Genomic DNA, 26,078 nt, shown 5'->3' with positions numbered 1-26,078 from the left:
AACACAAAAACGGACACACAAATGTTTGTAGGAGCATTATTCATAATAGCTGAAAATGATCACTAACTGATGAATGGCAAAATAAAATGTGTATATTCACACAATGGAATATTATTCAGCCATAAAAAGGAATGAAGCACCGATATATGCTATGATATGGATGAACCTTGAAAACATGCTACGTGAAAGAAGTCAGTCACAAAAGACCACATACTGTATAACTCCATTTACAGGAAATGTCCAGAACAGGCAAATCCATACAGACAGAAGGCAGATTAGCATTGCTTGGCGCTAGGGGTAGGGTGGGGTGGAGAGTGACTGCTAACGGGGTTTCTTTTCGGGTGATGAAAAAGATCTGGATACTAGCAGTGAGAGCTGTACAACTTCGTGAGTATATTAAAAACTACAGAACTGTATACTTTTAAAAAAGGGTGAATTTTATCTTAATTTTAAAAAAAGTTACAAACAAAAGTACAAAATTCCTGTTCTCAAACAGCTGCTGTTTGCCAACTGGCCAGCAATGCTTTCCAGTGAACACCTGTTGGCTCTTCTGGGGGTACTCCTCAGGCGTGGTGGAAGGCATCGCATTACTTCTTCCTCCTGCTCGGATGCCAATACCTCACAGTCTTGCGGCTGTCGGTGGTCCACTGCTCTCTGCTTGTATTTTGGAGTTTGTGGAAATACCTTGCTACCCAATTTTGTTGTTAACTGTTGTTCAGGAGGTTTTGGTTTTGCTACCTAGTTGCTCTGCTGGTTGCTACGCAAAGACTGGAAAAGACTCAAGCACTATGTTGCCATTCCCCACCATCTTCCCAGAAGCCTCTCAGCCTATTCAGTTTTGCCAGTTAGTCAGCAGATGGGAATCACAGGGTCCCAAGTAACAAGACCCTGAGACAGGCTCCTGGGGCCTTGAAGGCTGGGCAGGCTATGGACCCCGTGAATTTGAGAACTGCAGAAGTACAGTGTCAAACTTGGGGCTGCTGACTTCCATCTGCATAGTTTTCAGAAGTGCTGGGGCCATGAAAGCTGGACTGCTGTGTAGACAGAAGGTAGATGGATTCCAGGATTCTAACCTCAGCACAGTACCTTCTCTAAGTCACTTACTTTTTCTAAGCCTCACTTACCTAATCATAAAATGAGAACAGGACTGGTGACCTTGCAAATCTGTACATTTGTTATTTTTTCTTTCATTCACAAACATTTGAGAGGATTACATGACATACAACAGACACTCAAGAAATGTGAGATTTCCCCTCACTGTCCACCGTGCTTTCTTTCTTTCTTTTTTTAAATTTACTTTATTTTATTTTTGGCTGCGTTGGGTCTTTGTTGCTGCATGCGGGCTCTCTCTAGTTGCGGCAAGTGGGGGCTATTCCTCATTGTGGTGTGTGGGCTTCTCATTGCAGTGGCTTCTCTTGTTGCAGAGCATGGGCTCTAGGCGCGCGGGCTTCAGCAGTTGTGGTGCACGGGCTCAGTAGTTGTGGCTCACGGGCTCTCGAGTGCAGGCTCAGTAGTTGTGGCACACGGGGCTTAGCTGCTCCATAGCATGTGGGATCTTCCTCGATGAGGGCTCGAACTCGTGTCCCCTGCATTGGCAGGTGGATTCTTAACCACTGTGCCACCAAGGAAGCCCCACTATGCTTTCTTGACAGTTTTAACCTTAATGTCCAATGACTACAAGTAGAGAACTAAATTCCTATGTTTTTTTTTGTTTTGTTTTGCGGTACGCGGCCCTCTCACTGCTGTGGCCTCTCCCGTTGCGGAGCACAGGCTCCGGACGCGCAGGCTCAGCGGCCATGGCTCACGGGCCCAGCCGCTCCGTGGCATGTGGGATCTTCCCGGACCAGGGCACGAACCCATGTCCCCTGCATTGGCAGGCGGACTCTCAATCACTGCGCCACCAGCAAAGCCCCCTATGATGATTTTTAACACCACTCAGTTCCAGGCGTCCCAATGACCACTGCAGGCCATGTCAACTTGAGGTGTCCATAGCAAGGGTGGCAGTGAGGCAGCCTACTGCTGCCACCTTGCCAGTGCCCTGGCCCTCCCTGACTTGGAGGAACCAGTGCCAACCCTGCCATGGGCTGAATGAGGCTGGTGCAGCCTGGCCTCCCTGGATGCAGCCTGTCTGGCTTCAGAGCAGAGAGTCTCAGAGCTGCTCTCCCAAGCATGTCTGATCCGCAGCCCCCTCCCCTGGCCCACCGCACAGCAGTGACACTGTTCCTGCCTCTCTCTAAGGAGTGAACAGGGGACATGAGGCAAGGCCACAGAGCTACCCCCTATACACAGGAAGGGCGTGACTTACAGTGTGAGCATTGTTGATCTTCTTCACTTCCCACTGGCCCAACCCGGTGTAAGTCAGCAGAGAGATGGCTCCATCTGAGCTCCCACAAGCTAGGATAAGGCCGTAGTCATGGGGGGCCCAGCACACAGAGTTTACTGCAGGAAGGAGGGAGGAACAGTGAGCAGACCTTCAGTTCTGAGACTTACTGTTTTACTAAATTTCTAAAAAAAAAAAATTGTAGGGATCACCAGGGGGAGGTTGTAATTTTGTCAATTAAGGAGATTTAAAAAACCCATCACTACTAGTATCATCATAAACTAAAGCCTATCTTATAATCTGAGAACAAGGCCAGTACTTAAAATGAATAAACCTTAAAAAAACAAAAATCTCGCTATGTTGTCTTTGCTTTTCTCATTTTGCTTTGGATTGGCTTTAAGTCTTAAGGCCTTACCTCTGCTGTGGAAAGAGTAACAGAAAAGCAACCAAAGCCCAGGGGACAAACGACGAGCATCACAAGGGGAAAGCCGAGGGTTAGCCAAGACAGAGGCCCCCCCCTCTCCCCCAGGGCCCCTCTGCCCGCCGCCCTCTCCTGCCACACTCAGTGTACCTGAGGAGTCGTGTCCCGTGTGCTCATGCGTCTTCTCCCAGGTGCCATTTTCCTCTTTCCAGATAATGACTTTGCGGTCATAGGAGCAGGATGCCAGGACATTGCCATACATGGGGTGGGCCCAGGCCACTTGCCACACAGGACCCTCATGACTGCAAGGGGAGAGGGTCAGAGGTTGCTCAAATGCGCCAAAGGAACCCACAGTGCTCTGCCAGCCACTACTTTGGACAGAAGTGAATGGCTTCTCAGGACAGAACTGCCTAAAAATTTCAAAAAGGAGAGCCGTGTATAATGTCACTCCAAAAGGGACCGTCATTGGGCAGTGAGGACCCTGAGGCCGGAGGCGAGTCAGCCCCTCTGTCCCGACACGGCAGAGCCCTCACCTACCCCAGATGGTGGCCAGCACAGCCTACATGTACTGTCATCAGCACAGTCACCAACAGATCCAGGGTTTACCCCCACAAGTGCTCAGGGTGTATCTGTAGATGAATCACTACTCATCTTCCCAGACAGTCACCTTCTTGAGGAGGCAGTAACTATTTCATTTTGATACCTGCCACTACTCTTTCAACTTTATCAACAGGCATGTCTCTCTCTTCTCTTCCCACCTCTGTGCGTTCACTGTCTGAGCACGTACCCTGTGCCAGGCTCCGTACTGGGGCCGTCCCTCAGAACGGGGGGCAGCCAGCACACAGAGGTGGATGGCACAGAGGGGATGGGACAGGCTCTTTCACACCTATTCCACACTCACTTGCTGCTTGACTTTAGGCCAGGGCCATATCCTCTCTTTGGCTTTGTCTCTTAATAGAGGTGTCAACAAGACTTCTTTCACATGGCGGTCATGAGGGAAATGTTTGTGATAACTCAATAAAGAGCTTACAACAGGGCTTGGTACAAGAAAAGGAAAAAACACAAGCTTGATGACTGCTAGCCCTGGTGCTGCTCCCTGCTCCCCATCCACTCCGGGACTGCTGACACTCAGAGTTCTCCTCCCTCCAGCTGGGACAGTGGTCCAACCCCAGTCTCTACAAAGGAGCTGCTAATGAAACTCTTGTAGGCTCAAACGTCCTACAACTAGCGTAATTTTAACTGAGGGAATAAAGAATGGGGGCCTGAATTTACTACCCTTCAACAATACTTTTCATACTTAGAGCAGAAGAAAAACGCAGAGCAGAGGACGGAGTGACAGCAGACTCAGTCCTGGTGACTGCCCCCACCCCACGCCCCTCCGCCCAGCCTGCCAGCTTCCCGAGCTGTCCTCTCTTTGCAGCATGATGCCCAGATGGCAGCCAGGCCTCGCCCTCGGAGCTCTCCGCTCAGCCATGGGCTGCCTAGCAGGGAAGGCGGCATCTGGCTCCTGAGTCACTTGACTCCTGACACTCAGGAAGAGGTGGAACTTCTAGGCCTATCTCCTGAAACGGCTACTGACTTAGCTATGTCTGTTTTAACCCATTTACAAACATGTACTGAACACCCACTTGTCAGCGATTCTTAACTTCTCCTGTGCAGTCTGGTGAACGTTATGGTCCCTTCTCAGAATAATGGATAAAATACATAGAGCTAGGTCTTCCCTGGTGGCGCGGTGGTTGACCCCCCCCCTGCCGATGCAGGGGACATGGGTTCGTGTCCCGGTCCGGGAAGATCCCACATGTCATGGAGTGGCTGGGCCGGTGAGCCACGGCCACTGAGCCTGCACGTCTGGAGCCTGTGCTCCGCAACGGGAGAGGCCACAACCGTGAGAGGCCCATGTACCGCAAAAAAAAACAAAAAACAAAAAACAAACAAAAAATACATAGAGCTAGGATTATAAAGAAAACCCAATTATACTGATATACAGTTATCAAAACGTTAAAGAACAATTTACGTTATTAGTGATACGTGTGCTTCTTTGTTAACGCTTTAAGTAACAAACTCTAGTGGCAAGTCTAATAACCATTCTAACTTCAAAGTAGTGATGAGCATAAATGCTGTTTTGAGAAAGCTACAACAACTGTAATGTGATATAAAAATATCTGTGACGGTCTTCCCTGGTGGCACAGTGGTTAAGGATCCGCCTGCCAATGCAGGGGACACGGGTTCGAGCCCTCGTCCAGGAAGACCCCACATGCTGCGGAGCAACTAAACCCGTGCGCCACAACTACTGAGCCTGTGCTCTAGAGCCCATGAGCCACAACTACTGAAGTCCGCACGCCTAGAGCCCATGCTCCGCAACAAGAGAAGCCACTGCAATGAGAAGCCCGCGCGCCGCAACGAAGAGTAGACCCCGCTCACCACAACCAGAGAAAGCCAGCGTGCAGCAACGAAGACCCAACGCAGCCAAAAATAAATAAATTTATTAAAAACAAAAATCTATGACTCCTATTGGTAACAAAGTGACAGGTACTATGAATACTACTGTAGTTCCTGGCCGATAGCCATAATTGAAGGAAATGCTAAATATCAGAGTCACTGAGAATAAAGAGGTAATGTTTTCCCTTTCCCAGTTCACCACCTCCTGAATTCTACCCACAGAACACTTGGAGATCCATGGTACCCAGGTTAAGAACCCCATCTACCTGAGGTAGTGAACTGAGGGAAAGCACTAGAGTGCGGCCACAAAACTGAGAGCCAGGATCTCAAGAACCTCAACAGGGAGAAAGGTAAATGAAACATTTGCAAATATTCACTGAGCACCTACCACGGGCAAACAGGCAGAATTATGGGATTTATATAATTACTATTACATTCTTAGATCACCAGCCTTGAGTCACTTTAGATCATGTGGTAGCTAAACTTATTTAAAAAAAAAAAAAGTTAGTTTCCCACTTTTGAAAATAGCAGTGGCCACTGGACGCTTGTTGCAAGTAGGCTCTAACTGGGTGGAGACAGCGGCAGCCTGTGTTGGGGGTGAGTGGGTGGAGGCTCTGAGAGCCTATAACTGACTCCCTCGCCCCAGGTCTGCCAGTGGGCATTTGGGCAGCAGAATTGGGATTTGCTCCTGGCTCCAGCGGCCTGGGATACCTGATGAGGGCAGCCGGCTGGCTGGGACCAGGTGTCCTCTCCGCTGACTGCACTGCGGGCTGCTCTGATCTGGCCCTCAGCCCTTCCTGCCATGTCTGAGAAGCCCACTCTCTGCGACCTTGCCCCGGGGTTGGCCGCACTCACCCCCTGAGGTCGGCGATGAGGATCTGCCCTCCGTTGCGCACGTCGAAGATCTTGACGGACCTGTCCGATGAGCAGGTTGCCAGGCGGGTGCCGTAGTAGTCCATCTGGGCATCATGCTGCAACGAGAGGACAGCTTGGCAGGCTGGGCGGAGCGGGTGGGGTGGGGGCAGTCACCAGGACTGAGTCTAGGAGGGACCAGAATCTACCTGAAGTTAATCAAACCTCAAGGAATCATCACTATCAGGCAGGAAGCTAGCATGTCAACGTTCTCACTTCTCTGACAGGTAATTTCCTTCTGAAAGGGACAAGAAAAACCACACCCAGCTGCTTTTAGACCCTTTACATCACAGGGGAAGTCTTTCCCAGTCCTGTTCTGCAGGGTGGGTATATGGGAGAAGAGAAGCTTGCCTAGCTTCCCTCTTCTTCCTCCTTCCTCACGCCCCACTGTGTTCCGAGGCTCCATGGGCCGCCAGGGAGGTTTGGCTCAGCGCCAGAACCCAGGGCTAATGCTGACCCAAAGAAGCAGGCCACTGACTGCCTGCAGGCCCCAATCAGGTCCTCCATGATGCACGCCAGTACCCCAGACTCTCCACTCATGCCTTAAATGTCACTGGTCCCATCACTGATGAACCAACTTCATCGATGCTGCCTGGCCATCCAGACCTAGGGCTGGGCCCTGCGCACAGCTCCTTTTCCATCTGGGCGATGGCTCCTCTGAGCCAATCCACCTGCTGCCTCACTCTACTTACTGGCCCCTCCTGTTTGCTGGTCCTGCCTATTCCAACGGATGACACTTTCTTCACTGTTGCGCCTTGGGGGTTTCAGGAACTATTAGCTGTCACTCTTGTGGTCATCAGGGGCAATCACATCCTTTCAAAGGGAAGCAATCATTTCGTCTGCTTCAACATTCCTTCCTCACCTCCCTACCCAAGGAAAACATCCTGATTCTTCTTGGGAGGCCAACCCCCTGCACCATTCCAGGTCTTGGCTTGTTGGAAGGCAGGCAGGGCAGGTGCTACGACAGAGCTTCTCTGCAAGTGTTTTTCTGAAGCACTGCTCCTGCAGAGTGCTATCACACACTTTGGGAGGAAGTACGGCAAAGAACCTAAGAGATTTAAATCCTATCTCAAGTTACCTGCTGTGCAACCTTAGAAAAATTTCCTAATACCCTTGAACCTAGTTTCCTTATCTTTAAATGGACCTGATGATGGCATCCACTTCGAGGGCTGTTATGAAGCTTAAATGAGAAGTATTCAGCATGGGGTGTGATGCACAGTGAGCATGCAGACGTTAGTCATTACTACTTTGTCTCATCTGTTCCCCAAGATGAACCCACAGAGAGAGGTAGCATATCCATAATTTTCCCCATCTTAGCTATGAGGAAATCAGGGCTGGCTCAGAAAAGTTTAGAGATTGACTATGAGTTTGGTTCAAGATGGCAGAGTAGAAGGACATGCCCTCACTCTCTCTTGCGAGAGCACCGGATTCACAACTAACTGCTGAACAATCATGGACAGAGGACACTGGAGCTCACCAGAAAAGATACCCCACATCCAGAGACAAAGGAGAACCGCAGTGAGACGGTAGGAGGGGCGCAATCCCAATACGATCAAATCCCGTAACTGCTGGGAGGGTGACTCACAGACTGGAGAACACGTACACCACAGAAGTCCACCCACGGGAGTGAAGGTTCTGAGCCCCACGCCAGGCTTCACAACCTGGGAGTCCAGCAACAAGAGGAGGAATTCCTAGAGAATCAGATTTTGAAGACTAGTGGGATTTGATTGCACGACTTCGACAGGACTGGGGGGAACAGACTCCCCTCTTGGAGGGCACACACAAAGTAGTGTGTGCATCGGGACCCAGGGAAGGAGCAGTGACCCCAGGGGAGACTGAATCAGACCTACTGGCCAGTGTTGGAGGGTCTCCTGCAGCGGCAGGGGGTGGCTGTGGCTCACCGTGGGGACAAGGACACCAGAAGCAGAAGTTCTGGGAAGTACTCCTTGGTGTGAGCCCTCCCAGAGTCCACCATTAGCCCCACCAAAGAGCCGGGTAGGTTCCACTGTTGGGTTGCCTCAGGCCAAACAACCAACAGGGAGGGAACCCAGCCCCACCCATCAGCAGACAAGTGGATTAAAGTTTTATTGAGCTATGCTCAGAGCAACACCACTCTACCCCCCACCAGTCTCTCCCATCAGGAAACTTGCACAAGCCTCTTAGATAGCCTCATCCACCAGAGGGCAGACAGCAGAAACAAGATCAGCTACAATTCTGTAGCTGTGGAAGGAAAACCACATTCACAGAAAGACAGACAGATGAAAAGGCAGAGGACTTTGTACCAGATGAAGGAACAGGATAAAACCCCAGAAAATCAACTAAATGAAGTGGAGACAGGCAACCTTCCAGAAAAATAATTCAGAATAATGATAGTAAAGATGATCCAGGGGGCTTCCCTGGTGGCGCAGTAATTGAGAGTCCGCCTGCCGAAGCAGGGGATGCGGGTTTGTGCTCTGGTCCGGGAGGAACCCACATACCACAGAGTGGCTGGGCCCATGAACCACTGCCGCTGAGCCTGCGCGTCTGGAGCCTAAGCTCTGAAACGGGAGAGGCCACAGCAGTGAGAGGCCTGCGTACCGCAAAAAAAAAAAAAAAAAAAAGATGATCCAGGACCTCGGAAAAAGAAGGGAGGCAAAGATCAAGAAGATGCAAGAAAATGTTTAACAAAGACCTAGAAGAATAAAAGAACAAACAAACAGAGATGAACAATACAGTAACTAAAATGAAAAATATACTAGAAGGAATCAATAGCAGAATAATTGAGGCAGAAGAACGGATAAGTGACCTGGAAGACAGAATGGTGAAATTCACTGCTGCAGAACAGAATAAAGAAAAAAGAATGAAAAGAAATGAAGACAGCCTAAGAGACCTCTGGGACAACATTAAACACAACAACATTAGCATGACAGGGGTCCCAGAAGGAGAAAAGAGACAAAAAGGACCTGAGAAAATATTTGAAGAGATTATAGTCGAAAACTTCCCTAACATGGGAATGGAAATAGCCACCCAAGTCCAGGAAGCACAGCGAGTCCCAGGCAGGACAAACCCAAGGAGACACCTGCCAAGACACATAGTAATCAAATTGGCAAGAATTAAAGACAAAGAAAAATTATTGAAAGCAGTAAGGGAAAAACAACAAATAACATACAAGGGAACTTCCATAAGGTTAAGAGCTGATTTCTCAGCAGAAACTCTACAAGCAAGAAGGGAGTGGCATGACATATTTAAAGTGATGAAAGGGAAGAACCTACAACCAACGTTACTCTACCCAGTAGGAAGAACCTACAACCAACGTTACTCTACCCAGCAAGGATCTCATTCAGATTCGACGGAGAAATCAAAAGCTTTACAGACCAGCAAAAGCTAAGAGAATACAGCACCACCGAACCAGCTCTACAGCAAATGCTAAAGGAACTTCTCTAAGTGGGAAACACAAGAGAAGAAAAGGACCTACAAAAACAAACCCACGACAATTATGAAAATGGTCATAGGAACATACATATTGATAATTACCTTAAACGTGAATGGATTAAATGCTCCAACCAAAAGACACAGGCTCACTGAATGGTTACAAAAACAATACCCATATATATGCTGCCTACAAGAGACCCACTTCACACCTAGGGACATGTACAGACTGACAGTGAGGGGATGGAAAAAGATATTCCATGCAAGTGGAAATCAAAAGAAAGCTGGAGTAGCAATACTCATATCAGATAAAATAGACTTCAAAATAAAGAATGTTGCAAGAGGCAAGGAAGGACAGTACATCATGATCAAGGGATCAACCCAAGAAAAAGATACAACAATTATAAATATATATGCACCCAACATAGGAGCACCTCAATACATAAGGCAACTGCTAACAGCTATAAAAGAGGAAATCAACAGTAACACAATAATAGTGGGGGACTTTAACACCTCACTTACACCAATGGACAGATCATCCAGACAGAAAATTAATAAGGAAACGCAAGCTTTAAATGACACAACAGACCAGACAGATTTCACTGATATTCATAGGACATTCCATTCAAAAAGAGCAGATTACACTTTCTTCTCAAGTTCACATGGAACGTTCTCCAGGATACATCACATCTTGGGTCACACATCAAGCCTCGGTAAATTTAAGAAAATTGAAATCATATCAAGCATCTTTTCTGACCACAATGCTATGAGATTAGAAATGAATTACAGGGGAAAGAAATGTAAAAAACAAAGACACATAGAGGCTAAACAATACGTTACTAAGTAACCAAGAGATCACTGAAGAAATCAAAGAGGAAATCAAAATATACCTACAGACAAATGACAACGAAAACACAACGATCCAAAACCTACTGGAAGAAGCAAAGCAGTTCTCAGAGGGAAGTTTATAGCAATACAATCCTACCTCAAGAAACAACAAACATCTCAAATAAACAATCTAACCTTACACCTAAAGGAACCAGAGAAAGAAGAACAAACAAAACCCAAAGGTAGTAGAAGGAAAGAAATCATAAAGATCAGAGCAGAAATAAATGAAATAGAAACAAAGAAAACAATAGCAAAGATCAATAAAACTAACAGCTGGTTCTTTGATAAGATAAAATTGATAAACCTTTAGCCAGACTCATCAAGAAAAAGAGGGAGAGGACTCAAATCAATAAAATTAGAAATACAAAAGGAGAAGTTACAACAGACTCCACAGAAATACAAAGTATCCTAAGAGCCTGCTATAAGCAACTCTATGCCAATAAAATGGACAGCCTGGAAGAAATGGACAAATTCTTAGAAAGGTATAACCTTGCAAGACTCAACCAGGAAGAAAGAGAAAATATGAACAGACCAATCACAAGTAATGAAATTGAAACTGTGATTAAAAATCTTCCAACAGGGCTTCCATAGTGGTGCAGTGGTTGAGAGTCCGCCTGCCGATGCAGGGAACACAGGTTCGTGCCCCGGTCTGGGAAGACCCCACATGCCGCGGAGCGGCTAGGCAAAGGAAACATGGCCGCTGAGCCTGTGGGTCCGCAGCCTGCGCTCCACAGCGGGAGAGGCCACAACAGTGAGAGGCCCGCGTACCGCAAAAAAAAAAAAAATCTCCCAACCAACAAAAGTCCAGGACCAGATGGCTTCACAGGTGAATTCTGTCAAACATTTAGAGAAGAGCTAACATCCATCCTTCTCAAACTCTTCCAAAAAACTGCAGAGGAAGGAACACTCCCAAACTCATTCTATGAGGCCACCATCACCCTGATACCAAAACCAGACAAAGATACTACAAGAAAATTACAGACTAATATCACTCACGAATACAGATGCAAAACTCCTCAACAAAATACTAGCAAGCAGAATCCAACAACACATTAAAAGGATCATACACCATGATCAAGTGGGATTTATCCCAGGGATGTAAGGATTCTTCAATATACGCAAATCAATCAATGTGATACACCATATCAACAAACTGAGAATGAAATGCCATATGATCATCTCAGTAGATGCAGAAAACACTTTTGACCAAATTCAACACCCATTTATGATAAAAACTCTCCAGAAAGTGGGCATAGAGGGAACCTACCTCAACATAATGAAGGCCATATATGACAGACCCATGGCAAACATCATTCTCAATGGCGAAAAACTGAAAGCATTTCCTCTAAGATCAGGAACAAGACAAGGATGTCCGCTCTCACCACTATTATTCAACATAGTTTTGGAAGTCCTAGCCACGGCAATCAGAGAAGAAAAAGAAATAAAAGGAATACCAATTGGAAAGGAAGAAGTATAACTGTCACTGTTTGCAGATGACATGATACTATACATAGAGAATCTTAAAGATGCCACCAGAAAACTACTAGAGCTCATCAATGAATTTGGTAAAGTTGCAGGATACAAAAGTAATGTACAGAAATCTCTTGCATTCTTACACACTAATGATGAGGAATCTGAAAGAGAAATTAAGGAAACACCCCCATACCATTGCAACAAAAAGAATAAAATACCTAGGAATAAACTGACCTAGGGAGATGAAAGACCTGCATGCAGAAAACTATAAGACACTGATGAAAGAAATTAAAGATGATACAAACAGATGGAGAGATATAGCATATTCTTAGATTGGAAGAATCCATACTGTGAAAATGGTTATACTACCCAAAGCAATCTACAGATTCAATACAATCCCTATCAAATTACCAATGGCATTTTTTACAGAACTAGAACAAAAAAAATCTTAAAATTTGTATGCAGACACAAACGACCCTGAATAGCCAAAGTGGTCTTGAGGGTAAAAAACAGAGTCGGAGGAATCAGACTCGCTGACTTCAGACTATACTACAAAGCTATAGTAATCAAGACAATATGGTACTGGCACAAAAACAGAAATATAGATCAATGGAACAGGATAGAAAGCCCATAGATAAACCCACGCACCTATGGTCAACTAATCTATGACAAAGGAGGCAAGGATATGCAATGGAGAAAAGACAGTCTCTTCAATAAGTGCTGCTGGGCAAAATGGACAGCTACATGTAAAAGAATGAAATTAGAACACTCCCTAACACTGTTCACAAAAATAAACTCAATATGGATTACAGACATAAATGTAAGATCGGACACTATAAAACTCTTAGAGGAAAACATAGGAAGAACACTCTTTGACATAAATCACAGCAAGATCTTTTTTGATCCACCTCCTAGAGTAATGGAAATAAAACCAAAAATAAACAAATAGGACCTAATGAAACTTCAAAGCTTTTGCATAGCAAAGGAAACTACAGACAATACAAAAAGACAACCCTCAGAATGGGAGAGCATATTTGCAAATGAACCAACAGACAAAGGATTAATTTCCAAAATACATAAACAGCTCATGCAGCTCAGTATTAAAAAAACAAACAACCCAATCCAAAAAATGGGCAGAAGACCTAAATAGACATTTCTCTAAAGAAGACATACAGACGGCCAAGAAGCACATGAAAGGCTGCTCAACATCACTAATCATTAGAGAAATGCAAATCAAAACTACAATGAGGTATCACCTCACACCACTGAGAATGGGCATCATCAGAAAATCTACAAACAACCAATGCTGGAGAGGGTGTGGAGAAAAGGGAACCCTCTTGCACTGTTGGTGGGAATGTAAACTGATACAGCCACTATGGAGGACAGTATGGAGACTCCTTAAAAAACTAAAAACAGAATTACCACATGACCCAGCAATCCCACTACTGGGTGCATACCCAGAGAAAACCATATTTCAAAAAGATACATGCAGGGCTTCCCTGGTGGTGCATGGAGGAATCAGACTCCCTGACTTCAGACTATACTACAAAGCTACAGTAATCAAGACAATATGGTACTGGCACAAAAACAGAAATATAGATCAATGGAACAGGATAGAAAGCCCATAGATAAACCCACGCACCTATGGTCAACTAATCTATGACAAAGGAGGCAAGGATATGCAATGGAGAAAAGACAGTCTCTTCAATAAGTGCTGCTGGGCAAAATGGACAGCTACATGTAAAAGAATGAAATTAGAACACTCCCTAACACTGTTCACAAAAATAAACTCAATATGGATTACAGACATAAATGTAAGATCGGACACTATAAAACTCTTAGAGGAAAACATAGGAAGAACACTCTTTGACATAAATCACAGCAAGATCTTTTTTGATCCACCTCCTAGAGTAATGGAAATAAAACCAAAAATAAACAAATAGGACCTAATGAAACTTCAAAGCTTTTGCATAGCAAAGGAAACTACAGACAATACAAAAAGACAACCCTCAGAATGGGAGAGCATATTTGCAAATGAACCAACAGACAAAGGATTAATTTCCAAAATACATAAACAGCTCATGCAGCTCAGTATTAAAAAAACAAACAACCCAATCCAAAAAATGGGCAGAAGACCTAAATAGACATTTCTCTAAAGAAGACATACAGACGGCCAAGAAGCACATGAAAGGCTGCTCAACATCACTAATCATTAGAGAAATGCAAATCAAAACTACAATGAGGTATCACCTCACACCACTGAGAATGGGCATCATCAGAAAATCTACAAACAACCAATGCTGGAGAGGGTGTGGAGAAAAGGGAACCCTCTTGCACTGTTGGTGGGAATGTAAACTGATACAGCCACTATGGAGGACAGTATGGAGACTCCTTAAAAAACTAAAAACAGAATTACCACATGACCCAGCAATCCCACTACTGGGTGCATACCCAGAGAAAACCATATTTCAAAAAGATACATGCAGGGCTTCCCTGGTGGTGCAGTGGTTGAGAGTCCGCCTGCCGATGCAGGGGACACGGGTTCGTGCCCTGGTCCGGGAAAATCCCACATGCCGCGGAGCGGCTGGGCCCGTGAGCCATGGCCGCTGAGCCTGCGCGTCCAGAGCCTGTGCTCCGCAATGGGAGAGGCCACAACAGTGAGAGGCCCACGTACCGCAAAAAAAAAAAAAGATACATGCATCCCAATGTTCACTGCAGCACTATTTACAATAGCCAGGTCATGGAAGCAACCTAAATGCCCATCAACAGACAAACGGATAAAGAATTTGTGGTACATATATACAACGGAATATTACTCAGCCATAAGAAGGAACGAAATTGGGTCATCTGTAGAGACGTGGATGGATCTAGGGACTGTCATACAGAGTGAAGTCAGAAAAAGAAAAACAAATATCGTATACTACCGCATATATGTGGAACCTAGAAAAATGGTACACATGAACCGGTTTGCAGGGCAGAAATAGAGACACAGGGGTAGAGAACAAACGTATGGACACCAAGGGGGGAAAGCAGCGGCAGGGGGGTGGTGGTGGGATGAATTGGGAGATTGGGATTGACATGTATACACAAATATGTATAAAATGCATAACTAATGAGAACTTGCTGTATAAAAAAATAAAATAAAATTCAAAAAAAAAAAAGAGATTGACTGGGGATCTCAGACTGGATCTTCTTACCCAAGGTGCCACACTGTCTCCAAGGAGGTGTGGTCTCACAGCTAGAACACACATGATCCCACCCAGGGAACATACAATTCTGAGACTAGGCAGCCCCTCAGAAGTCCCAAAGCAACTGCTGGTGGGCAGGATGTGATGGCAGGATGCCTGGGATGAAATGCTGTAGGCTGACTGACCTGGGTTCTGTCCAAAGGCTACCTGGACTCCTTGCACTGCAAGAAGCAGAGTCCACATCTTTGCTGCTGGAGACTTTAACCTCTGGACCTTCTCCCACAGCCCTGTCCTTTTACACCAAACCCTATGATTGCCTCTCAGGAAACGCCTTGAGTTAATGACTTCCGGTTCAAAGAGTACTGTCTGGCCTGCTGTCTGTGCCGGTCCTACCTGGCTCTGCCTTTGTATTGAGTCATTTTCCTATTTTTTTCCTCCTTTTCCCATGGGGCTAAGAAGTGACAGCAGGAGGAATACAGGTGGGAAGACTAATTCAAACCTCTGCACCCACTTCCATCCCATCCCAGAGACAGTTACTTTTTTGGCCAGGAGACCGAGGACCTTGAGCTACAAATTGTTTCCAGGTTTCTCCTGCCGTACAGTGACCAGACTATCACAGCCCTGCCAACTCAGAGGGCACTGCTGGGAGACTGACCATACCCCTCAGGTTACAGCCTATCAAAGGCTGCAAAGCCACAGTGGATTCATAAATGATCAACAGAAATGCCCATGTCCACAGCATGTGAGGAAGTGCTAAAGGAATACTTACAATCATGTCCTCATGGGAAGTATCCACAGTGTTAATTACTGACACCTAGAACCAAAGATATTGTTGGTAAATGCACTGATAGTTAGAATGCAATCATCTCATTGAATCCACTGATCATTTTTAAAGTTCTTGACTGCATCTGTTCATTCATTCATTCATTCATTCAGTAGATGTTCACTCTAAGTGCCTTCATTTTGCCAAGCACTGTGCCAGGGACTGGAGATACAGACATGCAAAAGAGGTACTTCTTGCCCCTGAGAAGCCTGCACATAAGTAACCCCAACAAGGCAAGATAAATACTTTAATGGTGGTTAACGTGTGCTATAGCAGTCTGAGGGGCTGGTGGTGGTGGACATAAACTCGGCTCAGATGATGAGGAATTTGCCAGGTGGCACAGGGGAAAAAAAGTACAGTCCAATCAGAGGGCAAAACATGAGCAAAGAAGGGGGGATGGCGGCATGAGCGGTCCTGGCTACATTTGACGTTGAAGAGGGACCCTGAGGGAGCCATGGCCGGGGTTCCTTCCCGGATGACAGAGCCTCTGATGTTCCAGGCAGTTTTTCGCACAACAGCGTTAACACTTAACACTAATTGATTCAACTGATTCTCCTGAGGCTGCTCCCTGGTACACCATCTGTGACAGAGCCCAGTTTATAGGACTGGAACAGAGCTGCCATGGTCATCACCCTCCTACCCATTCTCTGAGGTGCAGCTCAAATTACGCTGCCCCCTGCCCCACCCAGAAGACTCCCAGATTCCCCAACTGGCTGGACTCCTCTGAATATCAACACTGAATGTCTACAACACTTTACACTGTTTCTTCTCCCAACTAGAAGGTGAGCTCCCTGGAGCCAGGGTCGGTGTCATTGGCCGTTCTGAATCCTCTCAAATCACCCAGTACAGTGCTTTGCAACCAGAAGGAGCTCAGTGACTATCGGCTGAATGAATAAGTAAATGAACAAAAATGCACAGCTTTACTTTGTTCAACCACCATTCTCTCAAAACTCTTGGGATAGAAAAGGGACGGAAAAGGAGGTTTCAGACTGGAAGTGATATTTCTTACCATTTCCCCCATGTCATCTTTTTCCAGCACAAGCCCTGCAGGTATAGAGTCTGACCTGACTTTTCAGAAAGGTGGATACTAGAAGAGGATGGCTGCAAAGCAGTGCAAAATGTACATGTCAAGTAAGCGTAGGTTCTCTCACCAAAGTCTAGATGCCCCACAAAGCAGCCCCCGAGGTCTGAAAAGGCAAGTAAGGAAGATAAGGAAAAGCATCTCCTACGTGTGCCAAGCTGTCCGGGTCACAAAGTACTCTCACACGTGCACTGGGAAGGCCGAAGGGCAGAGTTCATCACAGCTGTCCGATGGACTAAGGAGATGAAGAAGCCCAGGGAATAGAAAGCACCTGCTCAAGTCACAGAGCTAGTTAAAGGTGGAGCTGGGCGAAGAGCCCCACCTGCTAACTCCCAGCCCACAAAGTCTTCCACTTGATTAGGCTGCCCATCTAGTTGTTACATCCAATTCCCTAAATCAATGGCTGAGGGCTAAGCAGAGGCAGGAAGAAAGCTTACTGGTAGTTTCATACTAGTTTGCCAGAAAACCTTGGAGATAACCAGCATTTATTTTGAACCACTCTCACGCACCAACCAGGATTGATGAACAAGTGCTTTTTTTTTTTAAAAGCGCCTTAAAAAAAAAAAGTCCCTCCTCCTAAGCACCTCAAGATGTATGGTCTTCCTTAAGTAGTAAAAGACAGCCCTCAAAACAATTAAGCTCTCCAGAATTACTTAATGAGTTAAAAACTCATTTAAAAAGAGCAGAGTGTCAGGGTGTAAGAGACCCCAACTCTACTTAGCAGCTGAAGAATCAGAGACCAAAAAACCCCCGAGAAATTTAAAACCCAGTGCCCTGCAAAGCAAGAACCAAACCCAGCGTCCAGACTTCTGGGTTCACCCACGTTTCCTCAAAAACCCAGGCACAGCCATTTTCCCGAGAGCACCGGCTTACTGAACCCCCACTCTGTGCCATGCTCAGGCTAGATGCTTCTATCCATTAGTTCCCACTGGCGGTCATTCACTGGATGAGTAAGTGTGGAGTGAATGTACACTGTGGATACCACAGAGGTTTAAAAACCCGAGCCCCTGCATCACAGGAGCATTCAGCTCATCCTTACATCAGTTTCCTGAAGTGCCCGTCATACCTCGGGGCCCTGGGCTAAGCACCCGTTCCACAAACATCTCTGCTGGGAGAGGCGGGAGGTGGGAGAAGGGAATGGTTGTGAGGGTTTGAATCTCAGCTCTGCCACTTGTTCGCTGTGCAAGAGGCTTCACCTCTCTGAACCTCCAGCTTCCTAATTTGTCAAAGGTCGATTAATAACAGCCCCGACGTCATGGGGCTGTTAGTAGGCTGAGATTAGGAACAAATGCTTGGAACCTACTAAGGGCTCAGGCCACAGTAGCTCCAACGGTGTTTGGGGTTTTGTTTTCAATTGTTGGGGAAAGAGAAGGAAAAGAAGAAGCAGGAGACGCGGCCCGCAGAGTTCTGGGAGGTTCCGCAGCCTCCGCCTGGCCTCCCCCTCCGAAAGGTCCGGACGGGCAAGGCCAGAGACCCCCAGACCCGAAGCGGTGGGGGAGAGCTGAACGGCCCCAACTCGGGGCTTGAACCTTAGCGCGCCGAAGAACCCGGGAGGGCCGCGACTACGGCCAGAACTCCGCTCGGCGACCCCGGCCCCAGTACTCACCATGGTTGCGGCGGCGACGGCGGCGGCGGCAGCGGCAGCGCCAGGCCTCGGACGTGGCAGGTCCCGGCGGCGCCTCGGAACAGCTCACTTCCGGTGCCGGGCTCGCAGGCGGTCTGGCCCGGGCGCAGGAGCTTCCGGGCAGCAGCGCGCTCAGCTCGCACGAAGGTTCCGTCCTTTCTGGGGCGGTGCCAAGCCTTCCCACGGCCCCTCCCCTTCTCCGTGCGTGACGCTCGAGACCAAAGGGGTGGGACTCTCGTTTTCCAGGCGAGCCAGGCCCGGGACTTGAAATCTGAAACTCTAACCTGTCTTCTCTCGTGACCAACCCTTCCCTTTTCCTGAGATCCATACATGAAAAAAGGGACTCATACGTAACTACACCTCCACCCACCTCTCTGTGGTTCTGGGTGCGACTGGCCTTATGGTGAACAATTCAGGATGACTAATTTTGGGAGTAGTGGCCAGACTGGTCTTAGTGCTTCCTTGTTAGTCTCTCCTCAGGACCCAAGGCTGGGACCAGGGGCAAAGAAGCCCAGGGAATAACCCCCTAGCCAGAGGCTGAGCCTCTCGCCCTGCCCTCTCCAGGCCAGAAGACCCATGCCTTCAAACTGCCCCTTCCTGATAGCTCTGGGATCCTGTGAGTCTGGCCCACCAGGTAGATTCCCCAGGCAAGGAGGGATCTCAGCCAGACTCCTGCAGCTAGAGCCCAGGACCCAATCGCCAGTTTCCCCAACCCCTAGGTCCCTGGCTTCCCATCGGCACAGTGAGAATGCTGTACAGCTGGACAGAGCCTGGGGTCTCCCCTCAGCCACACATGGTCTGGCAGCCCTTGATCTCTCATGGCTTTAAGGAGTTGAGTGACCCAGGATGGAGTCTAGGCTTCCCTTGGGTGAGTCAAAATCCCTGTTTCCCCTCTTGAAACTGGAGGGAAGAGTCCTATAGCAGGAGATGGTCACTGCTGGAGGGACGATGTTAAGGCTCAGAGGGTGTGATAGACCCAGACCATCGAGGAGCTTTGGAGAGGGTGTCGGGGAATGGGGTCTTACAGAACTCAGGGCTGGGCCTCCGGGTAGCAACTCACCCTCCACCCCCACCCCAGCTTTCAAGACCCATAATTTCCCTCTAATGGAAAAAGATTGCAGGGGTGTGAGGGGTGGTGCTTATGGTGGAAATACTGCAGGGAACAAAGTGGGAGGGGCCCTTGGGTCTCCTGTTCTTCAAGGGACATCCCCTGATCTCAGATCTGTAGATGTACTACTGATTCTCTGGGTGATAAAATCATATCACTTCTTTCTGAGCCTCACTTTCCTCCAGTAGAAAGTGGGGACAATGACACGTTAGATATAATACAAACACAATGCCTGGGGCATAGTTGTTATTTAAGGAATTCCCTGGTGTAGGCATTGAAGTTGGAGAGATTGAGGATTTGGGACAAACAGTGCAACTGTTTTCCTATTCATTAAAGTATTTGCTGGTGGAACTGAAAAGTTTTAAGTGCTGATTCTGGCATCAGGACTGCGAGGTATCAATACTGTATCCCCTACTTACTAGGTGGGCACACCCTTCTCTTCTCTGAGCTGCCGTCTCCTCTTCTGTTAAGTGGGAATTGTAATAATACCTCCTCTGGAAGGTTGATCTTGGGAGTAAATGGACCTTTGGATGTGAAACTGGGTTTGGGTTTGGAAGCGGTTGGGCCTACAGTGCTTGATCTGGGGATCAGTTTTCCCGGAGAAGAGCTGGGTTTTCGTGTGTGTGTGTGCGCGCGCGCGCGCGCACGCATGTGCAACCATCAACCTTTGAACCGACGTTGGCACTGTCTCTTGGTCTGGGCACATTCTTGTTCTTTGTGGATGTCCACCAGAAGTGTGCAAAGTTCAGACTCTTAGTGTGCCAGGGTCCCTTCTGCATTCCCCTGTCCCCAGTGGGGGATACCACCTACATTCTTTGTCCACATCTCCCATCAGCTCCCTCCGGTTAATCCCAGACCCCAAAGCTAAAAAAGCTTTCCCTAATCTGTGCCCTGACCTCCCAGACCCTGAACCTCCACCTCTTCTTCATCCTCCTGAGGCCTCTTTCCCCAGAGTCTTGCCCTCTGGGATTGTCAGCTGTTCCTCATGGAGGGTTAATGACTCACGGCAAGCTGAACTTGCCTCCCTCAAATGGTGACTGTTCAAAAGGTGTGACTCGGCGGAAGGAGAGAGACCACCCCTGAGCCATGCACCCTTGGGCAAAGTGCCTTTCCCTCCCAGGCACTTGGCCTCCCTCTGAGTTCAAATCCACGGAGGGCGGGGACCCAGCTGTCCCACGGAAAAAGGCCTTGTGATGTGTACTGTGTCTGCATTTCCACGTGTGCATTTATTGTTATTGCTCAGTATAGTGTTGAAAAGGCAGACAAATCCCATTAATTACAAAGAGCACAAGCCAGAGATACAGAGAAATCAAGAGTGTACAATAAGAGCACAGTCACGTCCCAGCCCCGATTTCCCCAGAGCCCCCCAGAGCCCGGGTAGCTCGTGGAAGCTGGAGGCGGCACCATTTCCTTGCTACTCTGGTATAAAATATGTGCACGCGAGAGTTAGCAAAGTGTGGCGACTAACCCCTCCCCGCCCCGAGAGGAAAGGTGAGGAGAGCACCACAGGCGTTACAGAACAGACTTAGGGAGCCGAGAAGGGCAGTCCCAAAGCAGCCTTAAATATCTTGTTTTCGGTGGAGGGGGTGATGGCTGATGCCCAGGGCCTGGGATCCCCCTCCCCCCACTTGGATGAACAGGGTCTTTACATCAAAATCAGGAGAGCTTGCTTTGGAACTTGGGAAAGACCTGGGGATTTTCTGCTGTTGTTTGATTTCAGCCTCGGCTCTGGAGGATCCAGAAGCCTTCAGAGAAACGCAACCCATCTCCACCCCACCCGCCATCTTCTAATGGTGGGATCTCCGACCCTACGGAGAGAGTTTTGTGTGGGAGGCACGTCACAGTGTGCGTTTGACAGCCTCCTGTAAGTAGAGCCAGAACCACTAGGGGCAGTCATCAGGGTGGTGAGAAGGTCCAGGCAAGAGATTGCTGCATCCCAAAGGACGTATCACAACTGCTGAAAACTGTGAATAAGGAGCAAGAAGTGACCCTCTCCCCACCAAAATAGTTCAGGAAAGGGATATAGGAATGAACATTTCTCCGTGAGGAGAACTGGTAACTGGGCTACACATTCTGGTAGCTCCAGGTCTGGGAGAGACCCCTCTTTCTCGCCTGGACCAGGGCAGATGGAGGGTCCACCTCAGCACAGCCAAGGTAGGTGACTTTGGGTCCCACACTGAGATTGGGTGGGGGCTTGGTGGCCTCTCCTAACGACACCCTGGCTTAGGGGACAGGTGAGATGATGGGAGGACTATCTGGCTTCCCTCAAGATTCAGGATGCCCTTTTTATTTCTCCTTAGAGGGCTCTCTATTTAGTGAGCTGGGGTGGACAGTGCTTACAATGGTGGGAAGATGTTTGCACCTACAATGAAAGGGCCCAATATTTGGAGTGAGAGGAGGGCAGGAGGATGCAGGACTCGGCAAAACTTTAAGTTTACTTGGAAGAATAGATGTGAGAGAATAACCAGGAAATTTTGTAAAAAAAAAAGCGAAGCATTTATCCCACCACATAATGAAACATTATATAAAGTGACAATAATTAAAACTGTGTGGTTGGTGCCAGATGAGACACCGAGATAAGGGAACGGAGGAGATATTCCAGAAATAGACCCAAGTCTCTCTGAGCTGTCAGGAAGTGGTAAAGGGGGAATTTCAGCACAGTTGGGGAAGAGCGGCTGTTCAATAACTGGGATGTCCGGGCTGAGACAGGTCCAGGGTCCTTGTCCCAGTGCAGTCACTATCATTGGTCTGGTCTCAGAAGCAGGGGGCCCTCCTTCTTTTCCACTCTGTGCTCTGGTTGGGACAAGGGGGCAAGGGGCTACGGTGGGGGGGCTGGTGGGAGCAACCCAGGCTGCTGCTGAGTTAGGGAAGGAGACTCTTCAGTTTCCTCCCTGTCCACCTCCAAAGGTGGGTGACTCATTGAATGGGTCCCCTGGTCTTCCGTCATCTGTTAGGGGGAGACAGATTGGTGAGCTTAGACCTTGGAACTGAATAGGCTCCCTTCTCCTGGAGTCCCTGTCCGGAGGGCAGACAAGAAGCTGAGGGGATGGTGCAGTCCAAAACTGGCAAAAAGTATACATTACAGAGTATATATTTACTATGTTCTGTTTTATGTTGGTTTTTGCCTTTTTTTTTTTTTAAGACCACAGACATTTCAGAACCATACTGCGGAGTGAGAAGAGTCAGCAACTGAAAGCATCACCATTGCATAGTATTAAATGAACAGAGATGGTGAGTTCTTTATTTACAGTTATTGTCTAGATAAAAAAATTCATAAAAACAGATGAATGGTCATAAATTATTTACCCCCTAATGGGGTGAACTGCCAAACGTACCCCATGCTGCTAGATATAGGACGCCGAGTGCAAGCTTTATGTACTACAGGGAGTTCTGACAAACCAATCATTTCCTGTGTGTGTGGATGTGTGTGTGCAAGTGTGAGGGTGTGTGTATGTGTGTGTGTGTGTGTGTGTGTGAGCATCCATCATTCCTGACAAGAAAAGACCAACACGGACGTGGGGCATTCTCCGTAGCTTCCATGGCTCCTTCTCCCCTGGGCTGGGTCCCATTAGGGGAGACCCCTCCTGCTTCCCTTGCGTCCTGGCTCCAAATGAGCAAGGAGCGTGGTGCGCAAGCAGGGCTCTCCTGGCGTCATGGAATGAGGTCACGGACACAAGGCTGGAACAAAGCGGGAGATGGAGAACCTTGAAAAAGGAAACTACAAAAAACACCACGTTCCAAAGCTGCCCCAGGTTTTACAGGAGCGGGTCTTTCCTTTCTCTGAGGAGAACAGTGGGCGGTATTGGTCTTGGAATCCAATAAGCATATCTGAGGGTGGTCACCCCTCGGGGGATGCAGTTTCCTCTGCTGGGTACATTCAGAGATATTTCTTCACGACATTCAGGAGATGCTCTTGAGCAAAGAAGGTCCTCCTTCCAGGAAGGTTTTGCCAGGTGGGATGGGCTGACTTGGGATCCTAAACCCTCGGGTTTCTCCACAGCCATCCAGATGCAGGCCCTCCCAGCTGACTATGGCTCTTTTCCCGAGTGGCTCTCATCTTGTTTGTGGAAGAATTCTCTGGGCCTGGAGAAGGGAGGGGCCCGGGTAGACACAGAGCAACTGTGGGAAGGGTCAGTGTGAAGAATGCATTTCGCAAGCGAGGCAGAAGCGTTTGGTTTTCCTTGAAGCATGGGACATCATCGATCATGGTATTCAAAATGTCTTTTGCACTGTACAAGTTTATGGAAAAAGATCGTATGCTGAAAAGTCTCAAAGCAAACTTTGTATTAAATACAAAAGTTCTTTTATGAAAAAAGCTGATACCCACAAAGTGCTTAGCAGTTAAGAGGCTGACATACAATTAAATAAGCTCTTATTAAGTGGGATTACTAGTGCTGTTATTGTCTCAGGGAAAAAATAACCACCTTTTCTCACCTGTGATACTGTAGGGTTTCAGAATGGCTTTCTGTCTGGGAAAGCAAGACTTGCTGTTCAAAGGCTACAGTATATATTGCGACTACAGGAAGACAATTTGGTTTAAAAAAAATCACACTGAATACATCTCAATATACACGTCATAAGGTTCGTTCGGATCTAAATAGTGCAGAGAAAAAGGCTGTTCTTCTTCAAAAATAAAAAGAAAAGCAGCAAGCCATAATGATCCTCATCCAATATGCCAACAGCTCACTTGCTGCAATTTATAAGGAAATAAGCCTCTAAATTACTAACCGAAAAAAAACCCAACACAATAGCATTTCTAATATTGCAAAACTACCTCAGTCTCTGTACAGACAGCGCCAGAGAGAATCTCTGTTTGAAATGCTCTTAGTAAACTCAAGTGAGTTTCATTGAGAGAAAAGTCTTCACCCAGTGCTTTGCCAACCCCGTCACCCTGGGGCCGGGCTGGCCATCAGTGCTTTGAGCGCAGCAAGACTTCTCTCCTCCTCCCCCTTTGTCTACGGAGCACGCTGTTGGACCCCTCAGGATGGATACTCGCTAACATTTGGCTTCTGCCTGAGCCTCCCTCGGTAGTCACATAATTGAACGGAAGTAGCAGGCAAAAATCAGAGCATGGCTATCGTAAAACATCAAGGATGCAATCCAGGGAGGTGTCTATCAGGCTGAGCTGTTTTTATAGCATCTCAGCCACCAGTGTTCTTAAACCGTACAAATAGCCGAAGACGTTATCTACAGGTTTGTAAACAAATTACATTCTTCTTTTAGGACATAAATAAGTTAAAATAGAGCAATTTAAGCAGAAACAAGGCAACATGCCGGCAAAGAAACTTTATATATCCATGTGTGTATATATATATATATATATATATATATACACATATAGACACATATATATCTACCTATCTATATGGACGTATACAGTCTTGGGGAAGTATACGTTGATATAGATACAAAGAAATGGATATAACCTTGTGAGTGTCTGAAGTTCTTCGGTTCCATTGGTGCAAATTTACTAGGCGAGTTAAGCTCTGCAATTTCAAAAAGTTGTTAAATTAACCTATACAACTGAGACCATGCTGCGCAAGCATTTCAAAAACTCACAGACCAGTGGATTGGATAAATAGTCTCAGAAAAGAGTCTGTCTGCAGTTCCCGCCTAAGAAAACAAAACAAACAAAAAAAACCCCCTCCCCAACCCCCCAAAAACCAAACAAGGGGAGGACCGGAAGTGTACAGTACATTCATGCAGGGGACATGGCGCCGGGCGGGTGCATGGCTGGTCCATGTCGGGTGGGAGCCAGGAAGGGCTAGTTCTGGGAAAAACCGCTCACTCCCTTAAGCCCCCGGAGGAGATCCCGCCCTCGCCTCGAAGTGAAAAAGAGTTCAAACAGCATCGCAGCCAGAAAAAGGGTCTGTTGGGTGGAAACGGTTTTCTCGCCAGTATTTGGTTTCCTGCTGTGGCTCGCTGCTGCTTGGGTGAGTCGGGTGCCTGGACGGGTGGGTGCCCGGGAGGTGGGTGGTGGCGGGGTCCTCAGCTAAAGCGACGTCTCCAGGCTGTGGATGGGGCTCCCTGGACTTGAAGAGGTAGCTGATTTGCTTGTGTCGGTCGTCAGGTTGATCCCGCTGTCGATGGCGCTGTTGTTCTTGTTGAGCGAGGACGGCGGGCTCGAGTTCTGCTTGAGCGCGGCATCTTCTTCCAGGTCGGTGTCGTCGATGAGGGGAATGTGGGGCTGTGAATCTTCGACCCGGAATTCAGGATGAGCCATGAAATTATGGATGGAGGTTCGAGACTCAGGCTTTTCTAGACCTTCATAGAGAGAGCTACGGAACGCCTTCACGACGCGGATCTGCAAGGGAAGCACGGGGGTGAGGAGCGCTGCCCCCAGGGGGGCCGGTGGCCAAGCTCTGGGGGGCTCGGAGGAGGGGCGGGTGGGGG

General features: G+C 47.6%; 2 protein-coding genes across 8 annotated transcripts in view; both read right to left on the bottom strand.

Annotated features, from left to right (window-relative positions):
* The window catches only part of SEC13 (SEC13 homolog, nuclear pore and COPII component), a gene marked incomplete at its 3' end in the record, with an annotated part of 47,668 nt that extends 28,973 nt beyond the window's left edge, over positions 1 to 18,695 (bottom strand). The window contains exons 1-5 of the mRNA XM_024740180.1: positions 18,560 to 18,695; positions 15,819 to 15,863; positions 6,036 to 6,151; positions 2,892 to 3,043; positions 2,306 to 2,439 (exon numbers count right to left, since the gene is read on the bottom strand). Of these exons, the coding sequence (XP_024595948.1) occupies positions 2,306 to 2,439; positions 2,892 to 3,043; positions 6,036 to 6,151; positions 15,819 to 15,863; positions 18,560 to 18,562 (450 nt within the window). The remainder of the gene's footprint in view (positions 1 to 2,305; positions 2,440 to 2,891; positions 3,044 to 6,035; positions 6,152 to 15,818; positions 15,864 to 18,559) is intronic.
* Positions 18,696 to 23,903: 5,208 nt separating this feature from the next.
* The window catches only part of ATP2B2 (ATPase plasma membrane Ca2+ transporting 2), a 192,693-nt gene continuing 190,518 nt past the window's right edge, over positions 23,904 to 26,078 (bottom strand). For 6 of the 7 annotated variants that reach the window (XM_024740197.1, XM_024740193.1, XM_024740194.1 and 3 more), the window contains one exon: positions 25,522 to 25,989. In XM_024740197.1, coding sequence (XP_024595965.1) covers positions 25,678 to 25,989 — 312 coding nt within the window. In that variant the 3' untranslated portion in view covers positions 25,522 to 25,677. Of the gene's footprint in view, positions 25,990 to 26,078 lie in introns of all 7 variants that reach the window. The other variant, XM_024740200.1, reaches the window with a different exon arrangement.

The sequence above is a fragment of the Neophocaena asiaeorientalis genome, unplaced genomic scaffold (genome assembly GCF_003031525.2).
Source record: "Neophocaena asiaeorientalis asiaeorientalis breed wild unplaced genomic scaffold, Neophocaena_asiaeorientalis_V1.1 scaffold75, whole genome shotgun sequence".
Classification (NCBI taxonomy): domain Eukaryota; kingdom Metazoa; phylum Chordata; class Mammalia; order Artiodactyla; family Phocoenidae; genus Neophocaena; species Neophocaena asiaeorientalis.
This window is presented reverse-complemented; position numbering and strand designations above follow the sequence as displayed.